Here is a 26336-nt window from a genome sequence, read left to right as displayed (position 1 = left end):
TTCCAATGAAAAAAACCCCACCCCTCTGCCAAAAGAGAATCTAAAAGCAGAAAATCTTAAGCACTTCATAGAAGGAAATCTTTCTAAAGAGAAACAATTCTTCAAGAAGTCAAAATATTCATAAAGACACACTAAAGCATAGAAGCATACACTTCCATTTTTAATTTTGTAACCTCGAGCTTAATTCCTTTATTCTTTTCAACTCTTCAAGCAATCAGGAGTTCTCAAGCCAGAATCTTTCCAGGCAGCAGAATTTCTCTGCTGGGCTCCCTGATCCTGTGGCATCTTTGTCATGACTAAATTATCACGCAGTTTCACAAAGGAGCCCCAGGTTCTGCAAAATACAATCTAGAGGCATTGTTTTATTGCCCTAGGTAAAGTAGTCTCATTTTGTAAACTGAATGAAATTTGCCCTGTACTGGCATGTTAGGCCTTCTGGTTCCAAATCATCCAGCTGTTACTAATTTGTTATGTAGCTAGTATCATTTTGTGCTGTATGATCTATGAGCAGCCAACCTTTCCGTGTATTTTTATACATCAACATGCTTAATAATCTATAATATTATAAAATACTCATGCAGATATTATAGAACAAAACTGCAACTTGGATCTACTTAAGGCTTACCATAGCTTATTGCTTTTGGTTTGAGAAATTACTTAGTAGAGCATATTTCTGTATTTAGTCCTTGGACATATTTTGTTAAAAATCTGTGAAGCAACTTGTAGTTACTTTAAAATAACTACCATAATTTAAACTTTTGACTTTTGCTCAACATCTTTTGTCTCTTCATTTAAAAAAAAAAAGAAAGCTGTATCTCCCTCCACATTTTTTTTTCTTGCAATAATCTTACACAAGAAGAATAAAAGGAATTTTTTCTTATTATACTCCTAGATACAATACGTGTGATCTTGCCTCCTAAACCTCCTGGCTTATGAAAGATTTGGTGGTTTGGAAAGATGGTTATCTCACCCAGACTTTCACATCTGGCACCAAGATCAGCACAGATAGAAAGAATCTGAAGCAATTTAACCTCTTGCTCTAATTCCAACTTCTGTGAATAGCCTTTCTTCAGCTGTTCTGCTTCCAAATTAGCTTAGGATTTCTTACGTCGTGGTAGTTCTAATCCTTCTAGTTAGGGACACGTTATCCAGTGGCAGCCCCAGGACAAGATTTTCACCTTAGCTGCATACATTCTTTCTGCAGAATTCAGAGAAAATGATGGGTTTATGTTTATTTTGTATTAGCAACTTCATTTTCATTGATGTTGTAACTATAGATAGGATAGTGGATTATTTCTGAAATGGGATTTTTACCTTGAGTAGTCCTGCCAAATAAAACTTCATTTATCCAGACTTGGCCCATGGCTTCTGATTCTGTGGTTTAGCTTTCTTGTTTGTATTAACAGTAAGCTTTGGATTTGCTACTGATCTCGGCGGGACTTTGAAAGGCTCTTCTTCTCAGAACTCTGACTGGATTATGAAATTCTCTTCTATTTTTCCTCCTGACTTTCTCCTGCTCCTTTAGTCTTCATCTCTTGCAGTCATGAAACTATAGGAGTTCCATAAATTTTCCAGATGTCCTAAACTTTCTGTTGTGAACAATCTGTCCTGAATTTCACATTCTCTGTATCAAGTTTATTCCCTATCCCTTTGGTAATCTAGTCTCTCCTGGGAACATAGACCTTGGGGAATTTTACCCTGCACAAAAGCAGTTAATGACAGTGTCTAGTCTCAGCTTCTGGCACTTCTCTTTGGGACTCTGGAGTACGCAGTAATGAAGCCTGACTAAGTATGGTTAGAGCTATGTGATATTTCTGTATGATAAAAATAAAGATTGAGCATCGTTATTTGGGATCAGCTCCTCAAACAAATCTGGTGCCTTAGATCATTCCTTCTTTAAAAGTGACTTGTCTTTAAATCCAGTGAGTCTTTTAAAAAGAAAATGGGGTTGATTCTCACCTAAGGCCTGACACTAAATTTTTTGTGATAGCTCTCTTTATATCCAGCAAACAAAACTCCATTTTAGATCAATGTAAACTCTCTGAGTAATAGGAATTTTAAGAGTGCCAGTGCCGCAGGATAATAAAAACCTGGCACAGAGACATTGCTGTCATGGAGAAACGTTAGGTTGTTGCATTAACTAATAACAATAGATGAATTAATCAGTTTGCTTGTTTTTCTTTGCTGCCAGCCTGGTAGACTGTGATTAAGTTCTCTATCGCTGGCCAGGTTGAGGGGTTTATTTGTGTCTTATTTGCTTATATGCTTATTTTGCCAATACAATCCTCATTCTATTCTTAGGTCTCCATAGACATCTCCCTATAAGTGTTACACTTGTTATAAAGAACAGTGTCAGAACAGCCACAGTCTCCCTTGGGAGGCATTTGCTCATTCTTTTTATCTGGATCACTTAAAATCTTCAAAGACCAGCTGTACCTGGGTATTAATGCTCTTTCAGAACCTTATGTTTCCTTTCTGCATAAAACCCATATAAGGGGGATGCTTACATAAAAATCTTGCTGCAAATTATTTCCGCGTGCTCCTTCCGTGTGGGATAAAGGATAAGGAACAAGCAGGAACACATGATTTTAATCAACCTATAGAAGACATAAGAAATCCTATAGGATATTTAAACATGGGTAGATCTTTCCCTTGCCTTCCTCCAACCCTCCCCCAAAGTAATGGTAAATACTGCCTGCAAATAACTCCTGTCGATTCATCTACGTAGAAATACAGGCAGCTCTTTTAGAACAGGCGCAGCTGGTTTTTGTTTGACGTGTTCCTCAGTTACAGAATGTATATGTTATATATTATGCTATCGGTTGCTACACACAGCATACAGAAACATGATGATTACCTGATAAAGGAAAATAAGATTACATACACACCTATCCCACCCTGTGGCATTTTGAAACATACTCTACATACAACTTTTGCCCATTGGCTTGCTCTACTTTACACATGCAAATATGCCATCATTATTAGTAAAGACATAGAAAAATAAAAGCAACATGCAGCAGGCAGGTGAAAGAGGATAATTTAAATTCAATTTCAAAGTTGTCCGATTGCCTGGATTTGTTCATCCCTTTAATATTGTTCTCCTATTCTTTATGTGAATGTCCTTATACCTTTACCAACAGTTATTACTGAAACATAGGTGAAAGGATGTGTATTCCTTCTACAAACAAATGTGAAAAAAGGAACAATTAGCTTTATAAACCACCTGTAAACCTTGTTTGTATAAACAGAGCTCAATTATGTGTGTTGCCATTAATTATTCATAAGACTAAGGAAAATTGGCATGTGTAAGCCAGATGATGGAACTCCTCATTTCTCTGGGTTGACAAGGGTACATAAAAATAATTATATGTACCACAGTAACTAGCAGTGTCTGGTAAATACAATGAAATTATAAAATGAAGGAATAATATCTGGGGAGGGGTGAGTTTGTTTCTTCTGGTGCTTGGCTGTATGTCAAATGCACAGCACAATTTATGAGTAACTTCAGCGCTGCTGCTAAACAAATGGAAGACAGCATTGTCACTGTGTAGGTGATAGAAGATTAATTTAGTTGTTTCTAGAACAGTTCCAACAGACTGCAAAGAAAAAATTAGCTTATGATATTGGAGGGGGAAGTATCAGAAAAGGAAGCACATAAAAAGCTAGCAACAAACTCTATGAAAACGTCTCAAGATGTTTCAATGTTGAGCCTGCAGAAGAAGCTAAGATGAAATCTACAGGGCTTTTATATGGGTCATTTCCTCACTAGCCTTTTTCTATTTAATGTTAGTCAGAAAATATGTGAAGAACAAGAACGTGTGTTCAAGGTGTCTTGAAAAAAAATGGCATAAAATACTCTCTTCTTGTTCCATCTAGTGATGGCCAATTGAGTTCAAAGGGCAAATAGATGGTTGCTAGTATAATGCATGCTAATGAGATTCAGAGAAACACAGACTGAGACAAAAGGTGATAAGAGTATGTACTGTAGGTTAGAAGAAGTAGAATAATTTTTAAATAATTTTATATACCAGAGCAGAAATGTTTGTCATTGGTGCATGTTAGGTGTGTTAACAGATAAACGTTATTTGTAGAGTAGCATGACAATGCATTTGTAAAGAGAAAAGCAGTGTCTCTCAAACCGATGTTCTTTGTACTGTAAAAGACCTATGGCAAAGAAAATGCAAATTAAATCTTAAGATTTTATGAAGGTTCAGATAATTCTTGTAGCCAACTCCCCCAGAAATTCATCAGTCTCAAGGTTGGTGTTATTCACCATTACATTCCTTCAGAGAGGCTCGTATAAATTTGAAGATGACAGAAACGGGAATGAGATTCTATACATTATATTTAATTTAATCATATTCACTTGGATTCTTAGCTATGACCTTGAATTTGATTGTATTTGTAATAAAATTCACCAGTGAGAAGCTGAGCTTCTGGAGCATCAGATTTGTCACATGTCTGCATCAAGTAGGATGAAGAGTAACTGAGAAATGACATTGGAACTATCCTGATTTTAAATCCATCAAAAGAATAAAATTCCTTGCAGCCAGAATAGTATCGGGATGCTTATATAGAACTTTTCTTCCTTGCTACTGGACAACTCTATCCTGCTTCTATGCTGGGTGATTTTTCTTAGTGTGCTTTCCACCCATTGGGAATTGTTGGGATCAAAGCTGCGTAAACCAGTTGAAAGTTTTATTCTAGTAGAATAGACTACATTGTCAAAAATTACAGAAGTCAGTGGGAACTGAAGGTATTTAGTACATCACATGATCAGATAAAAGTGCAGCACAATGCTAAGACAGATATGCTTTCAGAAGTTGCAGTAGAAGATACCATTTAAAAATGACACAGATTACTTAGAAATGTGTTCACATGAAAATACAGGAAGGCAAGAGCAGAGACTATTTCTGTTCCATTCACAGTGTAGATACCACAGCAGTAACATTTCATAAATGCCCAAGACAGATGGTATGTATGTTCTTTGCACAATAAGATAACCAGAAACTTATCTATTGAAAGGAATGAATCCAATACAATGTGACCCACCTTAGTCTTAGGCTTCAGGTTCACAGGAAACCTTCCCTCTAAACAGCTGCAGAGCTTGTGATTTATTGCTGCTGTCACAAGGATGTGCACAGATCATCAGACTGAAAGTGTTTTGCAGTGACTACTTGCAAGTGTTGGTATTTTTGCTTTGTTCCTACAAACACTATGTCTTCTGTCTTCTACAGAGATCCGTGCATTTTCTTTTACTGTCAGCGTACTCCGGTACACATTCAAACTGACAGCACTGCAAAAGGGTATCTCCAGCCACTGCGAGGTCACTCACAATAAGTGGAACATCGTCACTTTTGGCTACTTGAGCAGATATGAATCTTGAGTTCATTATTTCCATTTGAGTATTCACTGCTATTTATTTGTTCTGGTGTTTGGTCACCGCTTTATTAATTTTGTTTGTCGCTAAGGTCCAGGCGAAGTTTTGGAGGAGGAGTATCACACTAGATTTGTGTGAGAAATCAGCTGATGTTCTTCAGAGAAATGCAGTGAGCTTCTGTAGGAGTTGTATCTTTCACTTGGGAGTAAGACCGATGAGTATGTGCTCTAGCTGCTTGGACAGTTGGCTTGAAGATAAGTGCAGTGGGTTTGTTAGTGCCCTTGCTCATTATCCATTAAGCAATGCTCTTTTTTGTGTGTTCTGGTTTTCAAATCTCAGTAGAGGTGCAGATGGTTCTGAGGAAGAGTTTGCACTACTGCAATAAAATGAACAGATTTGCAGAGATGTTTAGGGTGCCAGGAGAGATCTCTGTTTATGGCTGTTTTGGTTAATCTTCAAAATTTGTCCTTTGTACTTTATTGAGAAATTTTCACAGAACCAAGAAGTAGGGTTCTTTAACTAAAACAATAAAAAAACAGCTTTATTTTAATTTTTGTTGCATCCTCTCTTGCTGCTCCAAAGATTGGACAGCGAATGAATAGCTCCCAAAAAACCACAGTGCTGAGTAAGAACCAGACAGTTTTATAACTTCTTGGGTGCTCTTTGCACGCATATGGTAGGTAAATTGCTTGGTTGGCAAGAGAGCAAGTGAGCTCTCAAACCTGCTAGTGTGTAATGAGAAAAAAAGGTTGTAGGTTATACTGAGAAGAGTAATTACACTGTAACTGTTAACGTGGTGTATGCTGGCATCACAGCAGTGCAGATCACAGCATGACAGATCTCAGGACAGATACTATCCAGGCCAGCTCCAGGAAAACGGTCGTTAGAAATATTGCTTCCAAGACTCACCAAAATGCATGGACTAAACTGCACTACCAGACCCTCACATGGTATAAAATGATGACTTCAGTGTGACCTTGGTTTTTTATGCTAGCTGAGTACACCTGACCCTAACAGGGTCTTGCTTTTTCTTTGGATGCTCCAAGCAAAAATGTTAAATAATACGAGGCAAAAAAAGGGCAAGGACAGAGAGCGTATTAAAATATAACTTCATTTCCTGTCTTCTGCTGATTCATTTTTGGAACATGTTAGGAAGTAGAAATATGTCAGTATTAGAGAGTACTAATGCGATGACCAATTTTATGTTAGAGAAATAAAATATTGTACAACAGTATTGTACATACTTCTGTCACTTTAATGCCTAAAAACAAGCAAGAGAAGCTGAACTGAGCAGAAAAATGCTATATAAATGGCCATAACAGCAAAAGGTGATTGAAGTCTATTTACCTTACCAGGCAAAATCTTAGTAGTGCATTATTTACTTTACCTTATTCTTTTGCTTAAAACCAACCAGCCAACCAAAACACACCACATTCCACAACCCAAACTCAAAACTTTGTGTTAAGGGAAGAATTGCTAGGTTGTTTAATCCTCCCCTTTTTCCCTTTTGCTATTCATGTGTTTTCTCTGGGATGTAAGGCCTTACGCAATTTGATAGTGTAACATCAGGAATGCCAGAATGGCAGTTTTATTTTTATACTGGGGCAATTAAAAAAAAATTGGTCTACTCACAGCAAATTTGGAGCCAGATCATCTATGCCAAAAGTAGCAATAACTGCAGTGTATAAGAAAAGCTAGAACTGATTGTGTCTTCTCTGAAGCAGAGGACAGAAAATTGCTTATTTGTTACAAAAAATCTGGTTTGTAGCAAGATCGTTGATTTGCACATGAATTTTTATTGTTTATAAATAACTTACTGGAGTCTGGAAAAGTCTTGACACCCGTTAGTAAAAGAAGACAGAGGACTGTAAATTCCTTATGTAGTCAATGAAGTAAAAAAATACGTTTGCTATTCAAAAATACCTGTATCTGGAATGAACAGATCTGTTCTTTATTTTGTATTAGACGGTCTTGAAGGAAACTAAAGAGAAAAAATGTTTTATATACTTAATTTCCATATTCCTGAAAGAATGTGATCCAGTTGCTGGTTATTTTAATAACATATTTAAAGTTGTTTTATTAAAAATATTTTATATTCATTTGGACCAATATTTTCAAAGTTGAACAAGAATATGGGATACCCAGTCAGACATATAATGTATTGTCGGAAGTTCGGCACTCAGAAATTGAAACATTTTTTAAACTTTGACTCAAGAGTTCGTTTAAGCTGATTTTTCTCTCTCTCTCTCTCTCTCTTTTTGGTTTGTTGTTTTTTTGTTTTTTTTTTTTAATATACCCTCACACACACTTAATGGGAGGGCTTTATCTCCCTGGAATATAACAAATACTACTACCTCTGCTGTTTTCTTAAAATTAAAAATTCAGTGACTAAAAGACTGGATCTTGCAGACTCTTAACAGCATGAATAGATTCTGCTCTTGGAAAGAGTCATACTGCATTTTTGAAAATTTTGTACATGCAAACTATAACCCAGTACCATATTTTGAATCTAACCAAATGTCTCCAATAGGATAGGATACCATGTCACTAGGGTATGGCATGAGCAAATGAGTGATGAAAGCAAAAGCGATCATAGGAACCAGTCCTTCAACATGTTGTGTTCAAGATGATTCTTTCACCATGTGTAGTCCCAGATACTCACAAAAATAGTTCCCTGCAGCATCAAAGCTTTTGTTACTAGGTTTAGCTATCATCTTTGGTTAGCTTTTCATTTTTCAATTCCTACCTGCTAGGCTTACTGTGTGTATCTTAAGTTTTATGATCTATCAGAATGTTACAAGAGACAATTAGATAATAACTGTATAATCACTTGGGAAACAGATCTGCAATCTGCAGATGTAAGTTTCCCTACACTGGAATTACAGGAACATTTGATATATATTAGTATTGATAAATATTGAGTATTTATAGGCTTAAAACCATAAATTCAAATTTGATTCCTTCATCCACGTTGTAAAAGTCTTGTTTATCACTACTTTATCATTTATACTCTTTGTTTTCATTTTATCCTTTATTCAGACAGGACAATGAAATGAATAGCTTGTAGTCCTTTATTTTTTTTCTGTTTGTATTTAGTTCCATTTCTCTCTGTCCCAGACAAGAGTAATACTTCACTATTACTAGCCCTTCTTTGTTGAATTGTTTGATTAAAGTTCTGCAAAAAAAAACCCTGATTAAAATCAGGCTTAGTGTGATTTTTAAAACTTTGAATAATTAGCATAAACAATATCCCTGTAATGAGCTCCACTAACATTTTTGTGTTCTTTTCATAGCAGATTACTGTATACTTGCCTCTAATTATAGTAAATCCTATTACATTAATATTCATTGTACTGGTAATCTGATTAAAATAGTATAGCGTTTAACAGTCATATACATTGTAATGACAACAGCTTTCTTCCTGAAGGTGAAAAATGGTTTTCGTATTTGTAGTAAGTGTGCAAATATACAACTAGACATATAAAACAGTCTTCAGCTAGGATTCTGAACTATTTCAGTACATTCATGAAACATCCTGCTAGCCTTCAGGCTTTGTATCTCATGGATGTGGAAACGTCCCTATCAGGATTTAATCAAAGATATTAATGAAGGTAAATAAGCATCTGAATTACTACTAATTTATAAAATGAGGCATGCAGGAGAAACTCCTTAAATTTTAGTAATTCTCTCATTTTGATCTATTTATCCTGATGTGTACAGCTACCATGCACAGAACTCACTATTCAACTTAAAAAAAAATGTAAAGGAAATGTAAGGAAGTATTCTTTCTAGACAGTTGAGTACAGTCTTATGAATTGGTCCTCATTCCCAATTTTTCACAGTGGTTCTATAACACGTCTACCATAACAGTTCAGATATACATTTTTTTTCTCAGCCTCCAATATTCGATTTTTTTTTTTTTTCCAGAATTCCACACCCTTGCTTCAGGGAACCTTCATTATCCCCCGCTTTTCACAATCTTCCCTTCTCTTTTAAATATTGCGTGCTTGGAGGCTTCCCCACCAGGCATAACATCTAAAAATGAAAGCTATTAGCGACTCCACATCCCAGAATGATAGCAAGGTCTGATCACACCTCAGCTCAGAGTTACATACTCTCACAGTTCTAACAATACACAGTTAGCAAGACTAATTAATTAGATCTTTGTGTACTGAGATTGTGATGTGTGCAGATGGCAATTTATTTCTTAGAATCTTTTCTGGGAAGTGATGTTACTTACGCTTTTTTCTTTTGCATCTCACATTGAAATTGTATGCTTGGTGATTTCTTCCCTCCAGTAGTTTTCTACATGAATAAGCTGTATCAGAGAGCACTAATGGAATTCATGCATATGCTTTTTTTTTTTTCTACATTAAGCTTATTTTATCCTGTGAGAGGGTTATTCTTGTCAGGCATAACGTGACATTTGGATAATTCTGACTTAAGGTGTTTTTTCTTCTTTTTTTTTTTAGAGTAAAATCTTAGAATTAATTACAAGTTTGCAAGAAATGGGTAAATGTAGAATACTGGATAATGGCAGTACAGGTCCACTTTGTTCTAGCCCGAATTCTTCACTTTAATAGTATTTTTATTTTTGCAGTAACCTAAAATTTGACAGTAATTGTATAAAGCAGCTCCACACCAGACCTGGTGGAACAGCACTAACACTATTTGTACAGGAAGCCATTACTAAATGTCCCTGTTTCACTACAGTCAGGGCTATTTGCTTGCTTGCAAGTTTCTTGTAAATACTTCAATTGCTTAATCTAGCAAACCATTTCTTCTTGATAACCCATATTCAAATAAAAGTTATTTATTCTGTGAAGATCATCTTCTTCTGAGAAAACACGGTGAAAATTCTTTCCTTCCAAAGCAGAATTATTTACCTCTTTTTATTTCAGCACCTCAAATGAATGACCAGGATAAACCGTTTCAGAAAACGCAAGTTAGTTCTAAATGACTGTGTCAGTTTATTACTGTACCCACTTAGACCCATAGTTTTCTGTCACCAGTCAAGCTAGCCTGTCACGAAGACACGTCAAAGAAATGTGAAAACTTCCCTTTTTGTAGATGGCACACTAAAGCATGATGGGAAAATTCCTCCAAGTGTTTTTGTTTGGTTTTTATGATGGTACAGTACGCATCTTTGTAGATCTTCACATAACATGGAGTTTATGGAAGAAACAGTAACAGACCAGAAAAAGGCTCTGCATTATAGACAATAAATACATTAATGTGGGTATAGAAAAGCCCTAGCAGATCAGAAGACGACACAGAATTATGCATTGTAAATGCATAGATAGGAAACACATGAACACACACACACACTTTTTTCTTACTTTTGAGGACAGAGAAAATAACCCCTGGAGTCACTGCATCTGACATACTTGTAGATTCTAAGGAACTCTTTTGCCTTTGACAGGTATGATCCCTTTCTTTTTCTTTCTGGAAAGAAAATGGGAGCTGTATGAAGCTTACACATGACAGATTGAAATGGCAAGAAAGTCTGTCTCAGTAGTTTTCTTGACTGAAGGATCTGCATTTATGCTCTTAGTTAACATAAATCTTTATTAATATTATGATTACAATTGACTAACTGTACAAATTAGCAGAATAAAATATTACTAACAACTACTGCAGAAAAAGAACCCTCTAATAAACAGGAAGATTTAGATTAAATTAGAGTAGAGATGGAGATCAGTCATCTAATGTCACGTTTTAATGTCAGTGTTGTATTGCATCAGTCTCTGGAATGTTGCCACTTTACCAACTGAACTGTGTAATAAAAAGTTCTCAAATCATATTAAATACCACAGAAGCATAGAATGTGTATCAAGATTATTTTTTTTTACCAATCAGCAGAGTAAAAGTTAGCAAGGGGAACAGGTATATCCTAGGAATAAACAAAATGTTCATTCTTCAGCATACACAGTAGCACAGTATTGAGAACTCTACGGAGTGGACAAATGTAATGTTATGAAAAGTCCCTGTTATACACAGACTAAAGCTAAAGTTAAGACTATTCTATAATGCAAATAAAAGATGCTATTTAATATGACATAAAAAAGCAACAAGTTTATTTAATGTTTACTTTAGTTCTAATACAATTTTGACAACCTAAAACTGAATGCAATCGAAGGCTTAAAATGTGTCATTTAGGCCTAATCTGCCCTCAAAAGTTGCTGATGTGGCCATTACAGTACTAATAAAGATGCCATTTATTCTGGTAAGATCCTTTTTTTCTTTTTGCCAGACAGTTTAGTTTATACAGGTTTGCTGAACAAAATAATCTACGTCAGCAAAAAAGAGTATCTTTGCTTGTTCACCAGCACAGCTATGCCAGTTAGAGGTATGGTTTCCTTTTCCTCACATTATTGCAGAAAAACTACATTACCTGAATTAACTTAAGACTAGCCAAGACTTTTAAAAATCTATTTCTGTAACGCCCCCAAAGAATCTTTTGGGTCAGACCTAAATTTCTCCTCCTCCTGTGAGCTCAGTCAAGACTGATTGACGCAGGTGAGAGTTTGAAAAGGATAGCACCTAGTGACAACTGGCACTACAGGGATGTGTGATGGACTAATGATAAAGGAAAGCAAGATAAGGTTCTGCAATCCCTGTTCTAGCAACCGTCTTACTGAAATCAAACTGAAAATCAGCAGAAGTAGATAATGCTGTAAAATCTTGCTTTGCACGACCTGGAATCTCATATATATGCTAACGATATTAAGGCTGAAAAAAATAGAGGCACAACTTAGGATGAAAATAGCTTTACAGCACAATTACACTCCCTTATTCTTAGCTGTTGATGGGAGCTTCCAATGTACAAATGCCTCAGTGGCACCCTCTAAATTGCAGCCAGTCAGGCTCCCATTGCTGACAACAGCTTACTCTCCACCTAAAAACACCAAGGCATGGGCCAAGATCAGATCACACACACTGGCATTAAACTCCACCTTCTCAGGGTCCATCCATCTATCTTCTAGATACATCACTGTCCTAGTACAAACATACTATCATGAGTGGAGTTTGTGCCAACCACATGTCCATTCAAGTGCAGCAGTCATACATAGTATTGTAATTTGTAACTGAAAGAGCAGTCTGTTCTTCTGAGCCAGGAAGTGTATTGGAAGGTCATTGTGGGGACAGGCTTCAGAAGAGGCAGGGACATCGGGGACTGTAAGCAATAGATAGATTATAAAGTTTGTTCTGAGGTAAAGTCTGCAGTTAAGTTACCTAAGCAAATAAAATTAAGAAATTAGTATGGTTCTGCTTGGTTTCGTACTGAAAAAAACTATGAAACAACTGTATTAACCTGAAGTAATCTAACAGGTATTAAATTGTTTTTAAAATGCATGCTAGGTTCAAAAAAATATAAGCAGCTTTCAGCTTTCTGTAGTGAAGGAGAGTGTATCTTGTCAGACAGAATGAGTTTGCATGGAGAACAGCAAATATGATCAGACTGCCTCTCTCGCAGGGCTATCTACTGTATAAATTTTGGACTTAGCTCAGTTAATGGGTCGACACAGGCCTCAGAGCTAACAGTGGGATGTCCAGATGCTTACCCTAATCTCTAAGCTGCTGATTGACTCCTGTTAGAAATAGGCTGTTCATCTAAAAGGCAAGAAAGAGAGGATCTTTTTTAGTCTTTCAGCTACATAAAACATAGGTGCTTAAAGTAAGATGTTCTGAAAGGCAATATATAATGGAGCAGCACTAATAAGGAACAGGTATGAGAGAAACAGAAATAATACCAATTAAAATTAGAGCATAAAATTTCTTCATTAATATCCATTTTTTGCCTCTAATGCACATCAAGAAGTATGGAAGATGATACATAAAATGTACAAACCAAGTTAATTTGTTAGTACCAGATCGATAGAGTATAATAATTGAAAACTATAGAGCTAAATCTGGAATAACTGTAATTATTTTGTAAATTTAAATAGATTTAGGAATTCCTATTGAATTAAGAATAGGAATCACATTACAGACTATTGAAGAAGTTGAATAAAGATTTGAATATACAGCCAGGCTCCATCATAAGTCTTCATGCAAGGTATTGATGGCGCATTTCTTAACTCTTTAGTGTATAGATACTTAAAATAAATTTATGACCCAAACGTGCTACTGTAAAAATGAAAAGCAATGTTTTGGGACTCTCTAATACAGGGTCCTTTCACAAGGTAAAGAACTCTGAAAGCTTACCTGCTTTTTCCAGGTTTATCAGCTTTCAAATAAACTTTGCTTCCCTTGTATCCTAAGATTGTCTTATCTACGAAATTTCTACCACTACAACCAGATTAAGACTAGATTTTTCTTTCAGGAATTTTTATATAAGATAAGAATAACATGTATTTTTCTAACTGACAGGTGTAGCATTCAAATTGAAACATTCAAACTAATACAGTCTCATCACGCTTTTAGTCAGCATTTCCTACCATTTCAAGGTGTAAATGATTTTCCTAAGAGGACTGCACAAGTGTAAATGAATATTTCAATTACAATGTAGCTAGCATTCTACTAATGACGGTGAGAATAAAATCCAGCCCACGCTTACTCTCTAACTTGTGTGGGCAACAACTGTTTCTTCAGTCGGCTAATGATGACTAGATACACAGAAGGAGAAAGCAATGTGTTGGTGTTATGGTTTTTGTTCTTAAGGTAAAGTAAGACCTCCACAGTTTTTCAAACTGATTTGATGTTCTGTCTACAGAAGATATAGACCTTCCATTTAGTATACTGCTAGCGTTGTTTAAGTACAAAAATTAATTCCTCCTCCTTAACCTTCCTAATAATTTCAAGTTAACCATCCCTCATTGCTTTTAATGCTTGATCTCTCCAAGGCCAAAGAACCCATTAACAGCATCTTGAGAGCTGTAGATGTGCAGGCTCATATTGGGCATTGAGTTGGCATTTGAATTTTTAAATCATTTGTGACAGACTTCCAGGACATTCGTATACATCTCAGATTTCTTGGCTGAAAATGCAAAACCATCCATCTCATTAACTACAGTAATATGACTATTATGTTTCTAATTAAAATCTGTTGTGCTTATAAGTAATATATTTATCTTCTCTGCTTCCTGTGTAATGAACAGGCCTAAGTAGAATGTAGCCTACCACAGTCTTGAGGTATATATTACATACAAAAAGAAGAAAAAAACCAATCACTGAAATGCTCATCTCTGAGCCATAAAGCGACAGTGCTGTTCACAATATTTTCCCTAGCTGATAGTACCACCTGAGGACCTCAACTCTGGGTAAGTATTACAATTCATACTATTGACATTACAGCATCTTAATGAAAGGTTGTCACTGCAGCATGGATTTGTTCCTATCTGCGTTCTGAAAAATATCTACATACCTAAACAGGATTATCTCTAGCCAAAGTATTTCCTACCACTATCGATCAACATGTCAGCTAAGCGCTGCCCTTCACCCAGGGATGTTTGTGCTGAGGAGGGTTTTTGATCATATTGTACCACGTTTTAGAATCAGTTCCAAAAGCACCTGTCAAACGCCACAGCCTTCTGCCGCTCTCAGTGCGGAGCTTGAGGAGGAAGACACAGAACAGGTTGACGTTGTAATTACAATCGTGTCACACCTAAGGCTGCTCCACAGTTACGTGTTCAGCTACTTTTGCTAAAGTATCCAGAATGCGGGCACCCCTCTAAAAACATTTAATACTTTTAGCCTGACTTAATCACCATCTGATTTTCAAGCACGCTTTAGTTGCCTTCCTCAAATGGGGGAAAAAAATAAAAGGCGGGGGGGGGGGGGGGGGGAGTTGTCTTCTCTTCCCTGTGGCCTCACGCGGCTTTTTAGAGGCGACTCCCCGCGCCCGCGCTCGGGGTGGTGCAGGGGAGCGGGCAGTGCCGCGGCGGGAGCTGCTCTCCAGCCGCCCCGCGCGCCGCCCGTCCTGAGGGAGGCTTGGCGGGAGGCGCTGCGCCTGCTGCAGCGCTGTCCCGCCGGCTCGCCCGCCTCCGCACCCTCGCCTCGCCGTTGCTTTCACCTTCACCCTCAGCTCACCCTCACCTCACCTCACCTCACCCTCCTCCTGACCCTCCTGCTCACCGTCGCCCTCACCGCCTCCACAGGGCCGCCCCGGCAGGTGGTGAGGCGTTTGCCTCCGCAGCTTGGTTACCGCGGACCACAACCAACGTTGTTAGCTGGGGGGGGGGGGGAGATGATTAAAATAACGCGGGGATATTGTAGGCGCTAATGGAATTAGAGGCGAGGCCAGCGAGGTGGCGGGGAGAGGGCACGGCTGCGCGACAGCCGGGCTGCGGCATGGCGCCCCTCTGATGGCGGGAGGGCCGAGCAGCAGCTGCGCCACATGGGCGGGGGCGGGATACCCCAGGTAATTGGGGAGGGGAGCGGGACGGGAGCGCCCCGGGAGCGGGCAGAGATGACGGGGAACGGCCGCTTGCCCCGGGGGGAAGGGGAGGGGTGTGCCGGCCCGGCCTGTGGGGCGAGGGGGCAGAGGGGGAGGCCGAGGCCCCACCGAGGGCCTAGCGAGGGGAGGAGGCGGGCGCCAGGAGATAGCTCAGGTGAGGAGGAGGCAGAACGCGGGGCGAGCGGCCTGGGCAGGGGCAGGTGCGGGGAGCGCGGCAGGGTGCGGAGGAGGGGGAGCCCCGCAGCACGGTGGGGGCGAGGGAAGGCGCGGCAGCAGCTCGGGGGGAAGAGCGTGAGGTGCGGGGGGCTGAGAGAAAGGGAGTGCGACAGCGGGAGGAGGAGGAGAGGAGCGTGGGCCCGGGGGAGGGCAGAACGCGGCGGGAGGCGGAGGAGAGCGTCAGCTGGAGCAGGGATAGCGGGAGCACGGCGGGAGGCGGAGGAGGAGAGCGTCAGCTGGGGGCAGAGATAGAGGGAGTGCGGCAGGAGGAGGAGGAGAGCGTGAGCCGGGGGGGCAGAGAGAGAGGGAGCGCGGCAGGAGGAGGAGGGGAAGAAGCGCGACGCAGGGACGGCAGATGCCTGGAAATAAAAATTTGATGATTGCATGCAGCGGCTGGAGAGACTCTGTCGGTGGCGGCGGCGGGGACGAGGCAGGGACAGGGGGGGCGACGGCAAAATGAAGTATCAGAAATACCTGACTGTCTTGCAGATGGCCATAGGGGTGACCGCCTCCAACAGGGGCAGTCTGATGCCCTTAAAGAGGAAGCTGTGGTGAGTAGGCACAAACGGGGCCGGCGGCACTGCGGGCCGGGCCGGGCCGGGCCGGGCCGGGCGGGGGGCGCTGCGCCTGGCCGAGCGCGGGCCGCGGCGGGACGGGCGGGCGGGCGCGCGGCGGGGCTTCCCCTCAGACATGACGGCCGCGTGAGGGGCGCCGTGCCGAGACCCGGTCGGGGCCGGGGCGCCGGACGACAGCGGGCTCGCGGCTCCCGGCGGGCATCTCCGGGGCGCAAAGTTCCCGGCGAATTCACCGCCAGTCGAGTGGAAGCCGCCCGGAGGCGGCGGTGGTGCCGGAGGAGCTGTCCGCGCCGCGCCGCGCCTCGCTCGCCCGCCCTCGGCCCCGCCGGAGGACAGCCGGCTCGGCGCTTTCCGCGGCTGGAAGCATGGTTCCCGCTCGTAATGACTCACGGGTGCTATCGGAGGCTTTCAGGGAGACCCGCTGTCGGGCGCTTGCCAGAGCACGGCGACGGCAGCTTCAGCTGTGGGGCGGGGGAGTAGCTGAAGCGGGGTCTGCCGCCTGCGTGACGGCCGAAGTGTTGCCTCCGACCGTAGCGCATTCTCCTCCCCGCCCCGGGCTGTGCAGAAAGCCGGGGTCTGAACTTCCCAGCCCCTGCTGCTGCTGACAGGTGTGTTTAAAAACCGGGAGAAGGGCGATACAAGTCTAATAGGTTAGCCAGCGACAGAGGTACTACTGTTCGTAAATGGTCAGTTTTATTTAAATCCTGCTTTTCCTCTGACTTGCTTCCACTGTTTTTGCACTTGCTGATTGTGTGCTGAACTGATTTTTCTGGATGAATCAACAATATGTTATGAAAAATGTATTAAAGTATAATGGTGTAATGTGGGTGAGTAGGGCACGAACAAGCATATGGCACTGCAATACCCAGTCGCTCATGGACTTGTAAGAGCCCACTGTTAGCTTGATTGAAGCAGTGGGATGGATATGTGTCATCACCATCGGGAGAAATTATAATGGTAAAATCTGTGAACTTGTGAAGTCAGATTTTCTGGGAGGAAAATATCAAAACCGAGTTTGTACACTGAGAATTTCTTATCTAGAAAAGACCGAGAGTGATATTTAGGTGGTAATGGTCATACAGTTTTCTTTCACTGTACTTACATGTTCCTAGTGAAGGAAAGTAAAGTGTCACAGAAGGCATGACAGGTAATTTTATTTAAAAATAGGTAGTTCACAAATAGAAATATTTTCATGTCAGCAGCTGTAACAAAAATGGTCCTTACATGAATTGTAGAATGTGGGTTTTTTCTTTTTTCTTTTTTTTCCACATGTCAGCTAGTGTAGGCAGTGTCAATGAAATACATAATTTGAAGAAATATAACGTGGAACTAGTAAGCTTTCTGTCGTTAATTCCATATCTTGCTCTTCCTTGCAGATAAGAACACAATTTGGCAAATCTATTCATCCTAACTGTAATGTACAAAATCAAATGTAGTCTTAGATAAAAATATGTTGTCATACAGATAAGTTTTTATTACATTTAATCAAAGGTTTTTATAGTGTATTCAGTGGTTTGATTTTGATTATGTAAGTTACATGAAGTGTAACATACCTATTTTATTCTTCCCAAATGCCACTCTTGTCTGTGTGTAGCATTGTATGTATTGGTGTGTTACTTCTTTTAAGAAGTTTAATTATAGGTAATATATTGATAACAGTTGTTCTATTTCATATTTCCTGTGTCTTGGAAATGTTTTCTTTGCTGGCATGTTAAAGTGAAGCTATTTATATTTGCATACTTTAAAAGGAAGTCTGAAAGGACCCAATTCAACTCCTACTTTATGTCTTCAGTTGGCGTTAGATCAGCTCTGTATTGCCTGGTTTCCTGGTGAGATTCAGTGCTTTTTGAGATATAGCAAAACAACATAGTGGATCCCCACTAATACGTACTATTAGCATTGCATTTCATAACATTTGTAACTTGACATGATGTTGCTGCAATGCTGTGTGAAGATTGAGTTGACTAAGAGTGTTAAGGAAAAATAAGGTAACTTTTTTTTTTATTTTAGAAAGATGCATGAATTACTTTAGCATTTGAAAGCACGTCTCTGGGATATTATTAATAGGCTACATGATACTATGTACTCCCGTTTCCTTTGAAAACTTTAATAGCATTAGGCATTATCTGTATGGATGGAATTTATGCTTATGGATGAAATACCATTTTCTGATGCAGTTAGAGAAATGCTTAAGGATACTTTGTCATGTTGATTTTTTCTTATTTGTGCGTAGTCTATATCAAATAATGCATTAAGAAAATCTGAATATTAGAGAGAAGAGTATGTTGCTGTTAGTGAAATCAATGAAATATTAGTATATATTTCCAATACATAAAACAAAAGTGTTTTTCCAGTATTGTATCGCTGGAAATCTCAAAAATACGTAAAGAAAATGTATAAATCAAGTCAGTCTATAATCAGAGGATGCTTTTTCATCTCTCTTTATTTACTTATTTTTAAAAGCTTGTAACATTGTGTTTAGCCAATCAGATTTATAAATTCTTTAATGTATTAATACATATTGTAAGTGGAAGCAAAGACATAATTTAATAAAAAAGGGTTAAAATACTCATCTTTTTTGTTGGTGGAGATAATCCACCTGAATCCTGCTGAAAGAAAATGAAAAAGGTAACAGCAATGTTTTATTTTATAGAGCATCTGGCACTCCAATTTTCTCCCACTTCCCCCAAAATCTAAGTCCTATTCTGTGAGGCATGAAAGCAGAGATACAAATGAAAACAAAAAAGATGGACACCAATGTCTCATGACGGGTTAAAAATAAATTGGTATAAACTAGCTGGGAATAAAACAGACAACTGAACAAACAGAAGGAAGCTATGCCACAGGCTTCCAGTGGGAAGTGGTAGAGCCAGAAACTTGCTTGTGTTTAATGTGGAGGTTGATCATTTTATGATGAGGTTTACTTCGGGCAGTAGAGTTCCGGGCTCAGTGATGGAGGAAGTTGCTGGAGTCCTGAACTGCTGATTCAGACCCTTTCCTGTATTTGTGCAGTGTTGTACTCTAATATGTAGGAACCTAAATGAGATGAGTAGGATGTTTTTAATCATTTTGCTGGGGGGACAGTATTTGGATACAAAACCCCCCATCATAATGCTGCTAGTACAGGTAGGGTGCAGCAGGGACTGACATTTGCCAAGGTACTCAGGAAAAACTAACTCCTGACCTGGGAGTACCTTAAAACAGTAAATTGACATAAATATTTACTGAAATCCCAATATGTGCAACCTGAATGCTTTTACAATAGGGAAATGCTAAATCACATAATTAAAGTGAACTACACAAGTAGACCATAATTTCTTGTCACACTGAATATCATGTTTCTCTGCTGCAAGGAGAAGGAGCAGGCAAAAAAAAAAAAAAAAGGAACAGGATATTCTAGCAATTCTAATAATTCTTCTCACTAATATTCCCTTCTGTTTCTTACAGCATTTGTCTCTGCTGTGAAAGACTTTCCTCTGCATCTTTTTAAGAACAATCGGTAGTTGTCTGAGGCAATTTAGGTTACTGAAAAGAATGCAGATGCAATCACTACAGAATTTGAATTTTGACAGGATCCAATTCCGCTGTTTGGTGCTATTGTTAAAAGCATGTGTGCTATAGAAGTCTGGATGTTAAATGATAGCTTTTTCTTGTAAGATATGGCACAGGCACATTCATTTTCAAGCATAGGAGAAAACTTATTTGAAATCAGTGAGGAGTAACCAGCACGTCTGGAATTAAGTACCAATCTAGAAGCTTTGTTGACTCAGAGTCTTTGTGTTCAGGCTGGGGCTTGGATGTAGAAGTCCAGGCTTATAATGAAGGATGCCTGTTTTATCATTAGAACCATCCCTAGGGAGAAAAGTGCCATTGTTTGTTTATGTTCTAAGTAGAGTCATATTTAGAATAATCAAATAATGGAAAATGTCACTTTAGTATAGGAGAAAGAAAGCATCAATGATTGAACCTCTTGGGTGTCTCTACAGATTGCCAGAATGGATGTTTTCCATTTCTGATTACTGTTTACCGTTAATATTTGTTTGAAATGGGGATAACAACTTCAGTTTAGCCCATTGTTAAGGATTTATTCATGTTGAAATTAATTAATACCTTTTTTTTCTGATGAAGGCACGATACTGTGGTTAGAACTGAAGATACTTGCAGAGGTGCACAAGAATTCAGCATAGCAGCTGACTGCTCAGTGTTACTAGTCAAATTGTTTCAAATTTACCTTTTATTTTTTTTCCAAACAAATATTAATATTGATCAACTATAACTGTTAGGTCTTCCAGTCTGATGATTGGGAATAAGTTTCAGCTTTTCCACGCTTATGTTTGAGCCAGAAGGCATACTGAGCACATTCAGCTGAGTCCAGCTGATGTCCTCACTTTCTGTAGTATTGAGGAAGCTTGTCTTCTAATGGGAGGACATATAATTATGGAAAGTTTATACATCTCTCAACTGAGATCTGTGTGACTACTAGAGGTGGGAGCTTCTGAGAAGTTTGACTTACATGTTGTGAAACCATTTATAATAATAATTTGCTACAAGTACCTAAATGCTTTTTTAATAACATAGGCAGACAACTTGCGGTATGTGAAAAGTGTAATAATTATGTCACCATTATAAGTGGTGTTGAGGCTATATAGTTGTCAAAAACTTGTCCTCTCTGCATTAACTCTAGCATTAATACTACACTCGGAAAACAAATACAGAAAATGTGTCATTTCAAGACTTATTTTTTAAATATTCTGATGTTGTCTTTTATCAAATTGTTCAGAACTCTAATCGCTAAACAAGAAGAGAATTTTTTAGGTTCTTAAAAGATGTTCAATCTAACTGGTCTGTCTAGAAAATAACATGATATTAGTAATTTCAGACAAAATTTAACTACAAAAAACATGGTAGGTAGTATTGAAGGTTGTTCTAAATAGTAATTATGTGCAAGTAGAATATAAATACCTTTTTTATTAGTAAAAAACTGTTATGTTATATACATTCCATCTAATTATGTTATGATGCGTATTAAGTCGTTAGCCCTTGATATGATGCTGCACCTTGAAGTCACTGTTGTACGGTACTTTATTAGGCTAGCATGTTTGTCAGTGGGATACAGATACTGAAAGTTTAAGGTTTTTGCTTATTTTACAAACTAGAGAAATAATTTAGTCACGCTTATGTAATGTGATACATGATCAGGAACCAGTCAAGGTCAATGAAACTGTTGTAAGACTTGTGGATAATAAATAAGGGCCTTGGGCTCCAGGTGGGATTTACAAAATGGTTCAATTTTACTTGACTAAAATTTCCGAAAGTTAATGAATTGGGATGCCTTAGTTTAGGGTGTCTGTGATGAGCTCCATTAGAAAGGTGTTATGTTTCCAGAATATTAAATGCATTCTTTTAACAGAAGCCGCACATTTCAAACAAGGCATCTGGAATTGTTTACCCCCTTCAAAGATCTTGATGCTATACTCTACTTTTTAAAGCTCTAGACTGCCTTGAACATGTAATTCTTAGGCTTTGATTGAAGAGTACTTTGCCTTGAAGTAGTTGATGAGCTGCAGGCATTTTAAAAGGGCTCTTACAAATCTTTCTGCTTTAACTTGTGATAATTCCTCTATACCCCTGATGCGTGTACTACAGCCAGTGACTTAGCAAGTCATTTATTAATTTTATATTAAATAAGCAATACAAATAAAAGATGAAAGGAGATAATCAGATGTAGTAAATTTCATGAATAATGCATTTTTTTAAACTTAAGGTTCAGATCCCAGAACCATGGAATATTGCATTATAGTTTAAGTATTTATTTAAAAGGAATAAACTGTTTCTCTGATTACAATGAACATTTTGAGAGCACAAAGCAAGATTCAAAAGTGAGAAGGATTTTAAAAAGCTGTTTTTCAGATTTTTGAATAATTTAGTTTCAAGTCAACTCAAATGCTTTGGACCTTGTCTCATGAGTTTGGACTCACTGAAGCTGACACTCGTGTTTATCTTGCAACTTTATAGTCTTAACTTTTGAGTTGTATTCCTTGTGGAAATTTCTAGTACTTGAAAGAGTTCCTGTTGCAGTACTGCACGAGTGTTACTGGAAATGGATTCTTCAGAGTTTCATTGCTGCATCCAGCATTCTGAGAAGACGGGGTGAAATAGATCCAAGTCTGTCTCAGGTCTGTTATTGCTTCTCTTTGCTAAAACTGTAGGAGTAGCAGAGGCACTGGAGAAGCTGATATTTAATTTCTTTGCACTTGTCCCAAAGTTTCCTCATCAGCCATAGAGTCAAAACCCATGATACTGTAAATATGGATATCTTGCCTTGTATCCTTCCTTTGGTGTGCAATACAGTGCAAAGCTTCCAGATTCCCAGTAATGATAATTGATTGGATTTTTCTTTGGTTGGTTAAATAATACTTTATTTTCTTGTAAAGACACCTAGAAATTAATGATTTTATAAAGGATTGAAGAGAAGCTTTCAGTTATGGTACTTCTTCCCATAAAATTATATTTTGAAAGTTAAATGTGATTTTTAAAAGCATTTTTCTGAATCCCAGAAGCTAACAAGTAATAACCATAATTTATTCTTCAGCAGAATGAAATGAAGGTTGGAGGCAGCAAGTTCATTTTTTTTCAAGTGGCTTTATGAAGAGTAGAGCTCCCACACGGAAGGGCCTTCCAAACTTACCATTAGTTTAGTTCTTTGTTAAAACTACATAACTTTGATTAGCCCATTATTTTTACTCCTTCTTATTTCACATAAGGTTTTTCTTACTTTATTTTATTTTTTTATTAAGGCTTCTTGGTATCAGAAAACATTAAAAGACTTGAAACTTAAAGAAATGCACATTTATAGGTAAGACCCTAGAATAAGTGGTTTGAAATATAGTTCAAAATTAAAAGAAGCCCAATGCAGCTTACAGTTGTTTAAAAAATTTTCTATTAAGTATAAGGAGGAAGTCTAATGTACCAAGCATTTAACTCGCCAGAGGTGCCCGTGAAGATTTATTGACCAAAGTGATAAGTAATGATGTAGGCATCCCTCAAAGATTTTCTGGAGAGAGAATAAATACAGACTTTTGACTGCATTGAAACAATGGATCTGTCTGTGGGCTCCAACGGTTGCGTTTGACATGGGCTCAGGATATGTATGGTTACATACATTTGGATTAACTTTATCGGAGATGTTTGGAGAGCTCCGTAACAGAAGATACATTCATACAATAGAATTTTTTTTCCCGATACTTCTCACTTTTGTACAAAAATGCTGACTACAATATGTTTTTGACTAAATCTGCGAGCAGTGGTGGACTTGATGTGGGATAGATTTCTACATACTTTTGTGGTCTTATTTTGGCACTTACTGATTGAAAACTAAAGCGTGGAATGCCATTCCTTCTTTGTGTAGCATGGCAGTGTTTTTTCCTTTGTAAATTTTTTACTTGAAGCAAATGTATTCAATAAAAACATATTTTTTTGTCTCATATGTGGCTCTTGTTTTGCAGGGTAACTCCATCTTCAGAAAATCCCAATGGTGCTACCTGTAGTGTAAGTCAGGGAAAGCCGTCTTTAAGAAGAATAAAAGGGAGAATACACAGAAGCAAAAGTCTTGATAGCATTGATTTCTGTGAATTCACTGTAAGTACCATATCTTTTACATTTATTCTATACGAAGTTATGAGAATCCTGCTAATAAAGCAGTTGTCCCTGTTGCATTGGGTTTATTTCTTTGTTCAGAATTAGAAAAGGAACTGTACTTAATGACGTTGTAATTGCAGTTCTGTGCTGCCAAATGTTAAGAACAGTGATGTTGCTTGTATAATTAGTAATGCGTAACTGTGTTTCTGTTTTTCAGCAACCATTAGATATAAATTTTGATGTCAGGTTTTAATACTGCCGCCTGCATAAGATGAAGAAATTAACTGGAAGTGGAGTAAATATGAAAAATGAAATATGTTTTCAAATTCTGTTTTTATATTTAGGTTTTGGAAGTTGCATTTGAAGTAAGATGGATGATTTTTTTACAACCCCCCACAAAATTATTTTAGTTGTATATGGCTATAATAGAGTCCTAGAAAAAGAAATAAGTGTTCCTAAAAGATGTGTGTGCTTATAGCACTTAAAAGCTAGTATCACAGATAATATCTTACTTAAGCAGTACTGGTATATACTTATTTTCTTCTCTTTGGTTAGGGTGTAGATATGTTTGTTTTATAGCTTCAGAAAATTCAATGTGATCATGGTCTCAAAGAATTTGTATGGGTGATGCTTTCGAGATTTTGCTGTATTGAAAGACAAAACTGGAATAGCTTTTTACACAAATTTTCATTCAGGAGGAGTTGTTTATGTTCAAATAATGGAAGAAAAGAAATTGTTAATATGAAGGAGTATGGGAGATGGGGGTAGATTTCCTGCTATTTATACTGTTTATGAAATATTAGAATTAGTCCTAAACACAGTATGTTTTCAAAAATTCTTTACTGAAAAAATGTTAAAAGCTACACCTCTCAATTAACTGGGGGGAATTTGGCCAAAACAAATTATATTCTGATAAATTAATATGATGTAGTTTTGAAACACTGAAATAATGTCACAGAATATGTTAAATTATAAACCTGTTATTAAATACGAAGATGAAAGAGGTAGATAAGAAATAGCGTCCTGTCTTTAAAATGTATAAATCAATAATGATGTGGAGATATTGTCTGGCATTACATGGTAATATGAACAATATAACTAAAATGTTCAGATGCAATTTAGGGAAACATCTTTATCTAAAGCAAAACAATGGTTTGAGTATGTTGCGTCATTCGATGTGTTTTTTTACAGATGACGCCAATAGCATAATTGGTATTTTTTTTCTCAGGACAGTTTTGTTTCTAACTACAAAGTCTTGTAGTGCTATCTTTGGGACAAAGAGCTTGTTTGCTGTTTAAGGAAGTAATGAAATTAGTAGCAAGGATTTGTGATTTAGTGTATTGTATGGTGTCCAGATACTTCTAGTAGTGTAGGTACTGCAAAGCCGGGTCCCATAGCTGGGGGAGCGTGTGCAGTGAGCCTGTGCTCAGGTCCATGCTGTCAGTAACTGGCACTGCCTAATTCAAAGCTAGCTTTGGTGTGTCTGTGCAAACTGTTGTCACAGCAGTGATATTGGTGTAATCATTACCTTACTGAAGGTTAAAAATTCCCTTAGGGAATGAAATTACTGAAACAATAATTTTAGCTTGTGCTATATGGGTCTTCATCTGTGTGGTCCTATTAAGTAGTTCTATCTAAATCTATCTCTACTCTTGGGGCCTTCAAAGAAAAAGAGATTATAGCCAACGGTAAAAAGAATATCTTGCATGCCATAGAACCTTTGCAAAGAGATTTGATTCAGATAATAATGGGGCATATCTGTAGCATACAAATGTGTAGAGTATGTACATGTATATGTGTAAATTAATACATTAATAGCTAAGTATTGATAATTAGGATCAGGAAAGGAAGTTCACTTTTTATTCTGAGGTCTCATGTTGAAGGATGATACAAGTTTAAATAGCTAAGCACACAAATCAGAGTTATAAATGTGGATTTTCTTGCTGCTACATAATTTAGAATCACACTGAAATATTTCTTGATATTGTATAATGGTACTTTTACTGTTTTAAAACTGTGATTAAAAATAGATATAAAGAAATAGTTGAGGAAATTGGTATGCCTAAATCTTTCCAGAGTGCTCTCAGAACTGAATGTTTTTCACGTTAAGCATCTTTTTCTAGTAAGA

The 26336-nt window shown here is 38.1% G+C and overlaps 1 protein-coding gene across 4 annotated transcripts in view; it reads left to right on the top strand.

Annotated features, from left to right (window-relative positions):
- Nucleotides 1-26336, top strand: part of TJP1 (tight junction protein 1) — a 194780-nt gene that overhangs the window by 15067 nt on the left and 153377 nt on the right. For 2 of the 4 annotated variants that reach the window (XM_059824101.1, XM_059824098.1), the window contains exons 1-2: nucleotides 16380-16546; nucleotides 24076-24208. In XM_059824101.1, coding sequence (XP_059680084.1) covers nucleotides 16380-16546; nucleotides 24076-24208 — 300 coding nt within the window. Of the gene's footprint in view, nucleotides 1-15687; nucleotides 15735-16379; nucleotides 16547-24075; nucleotides 24209-26336 lie in introns of those variants that run through there. The other 2 variants (XM_059824100.1, XM_059824097.1) reach the window with 2 other exon arrangements.

This window comes from Gavia stellata, chromosome 13, assembly GCF_030936135.1.
Source record: "Gavia stellata isolate bGavSte3 chromosome 13, bGavSte3.hap2, whole genome shotgun sequence".
NCBI lineage: Eukaryota > Metazoa > Chordata > Aves > Gaviiformes > Gaviidae > Gavia > Gavia stellata.
Note: the sequence above shows the minus strand (reverse complement) of the source record. Positions and strands in the feature narration are given on the sequence as shown.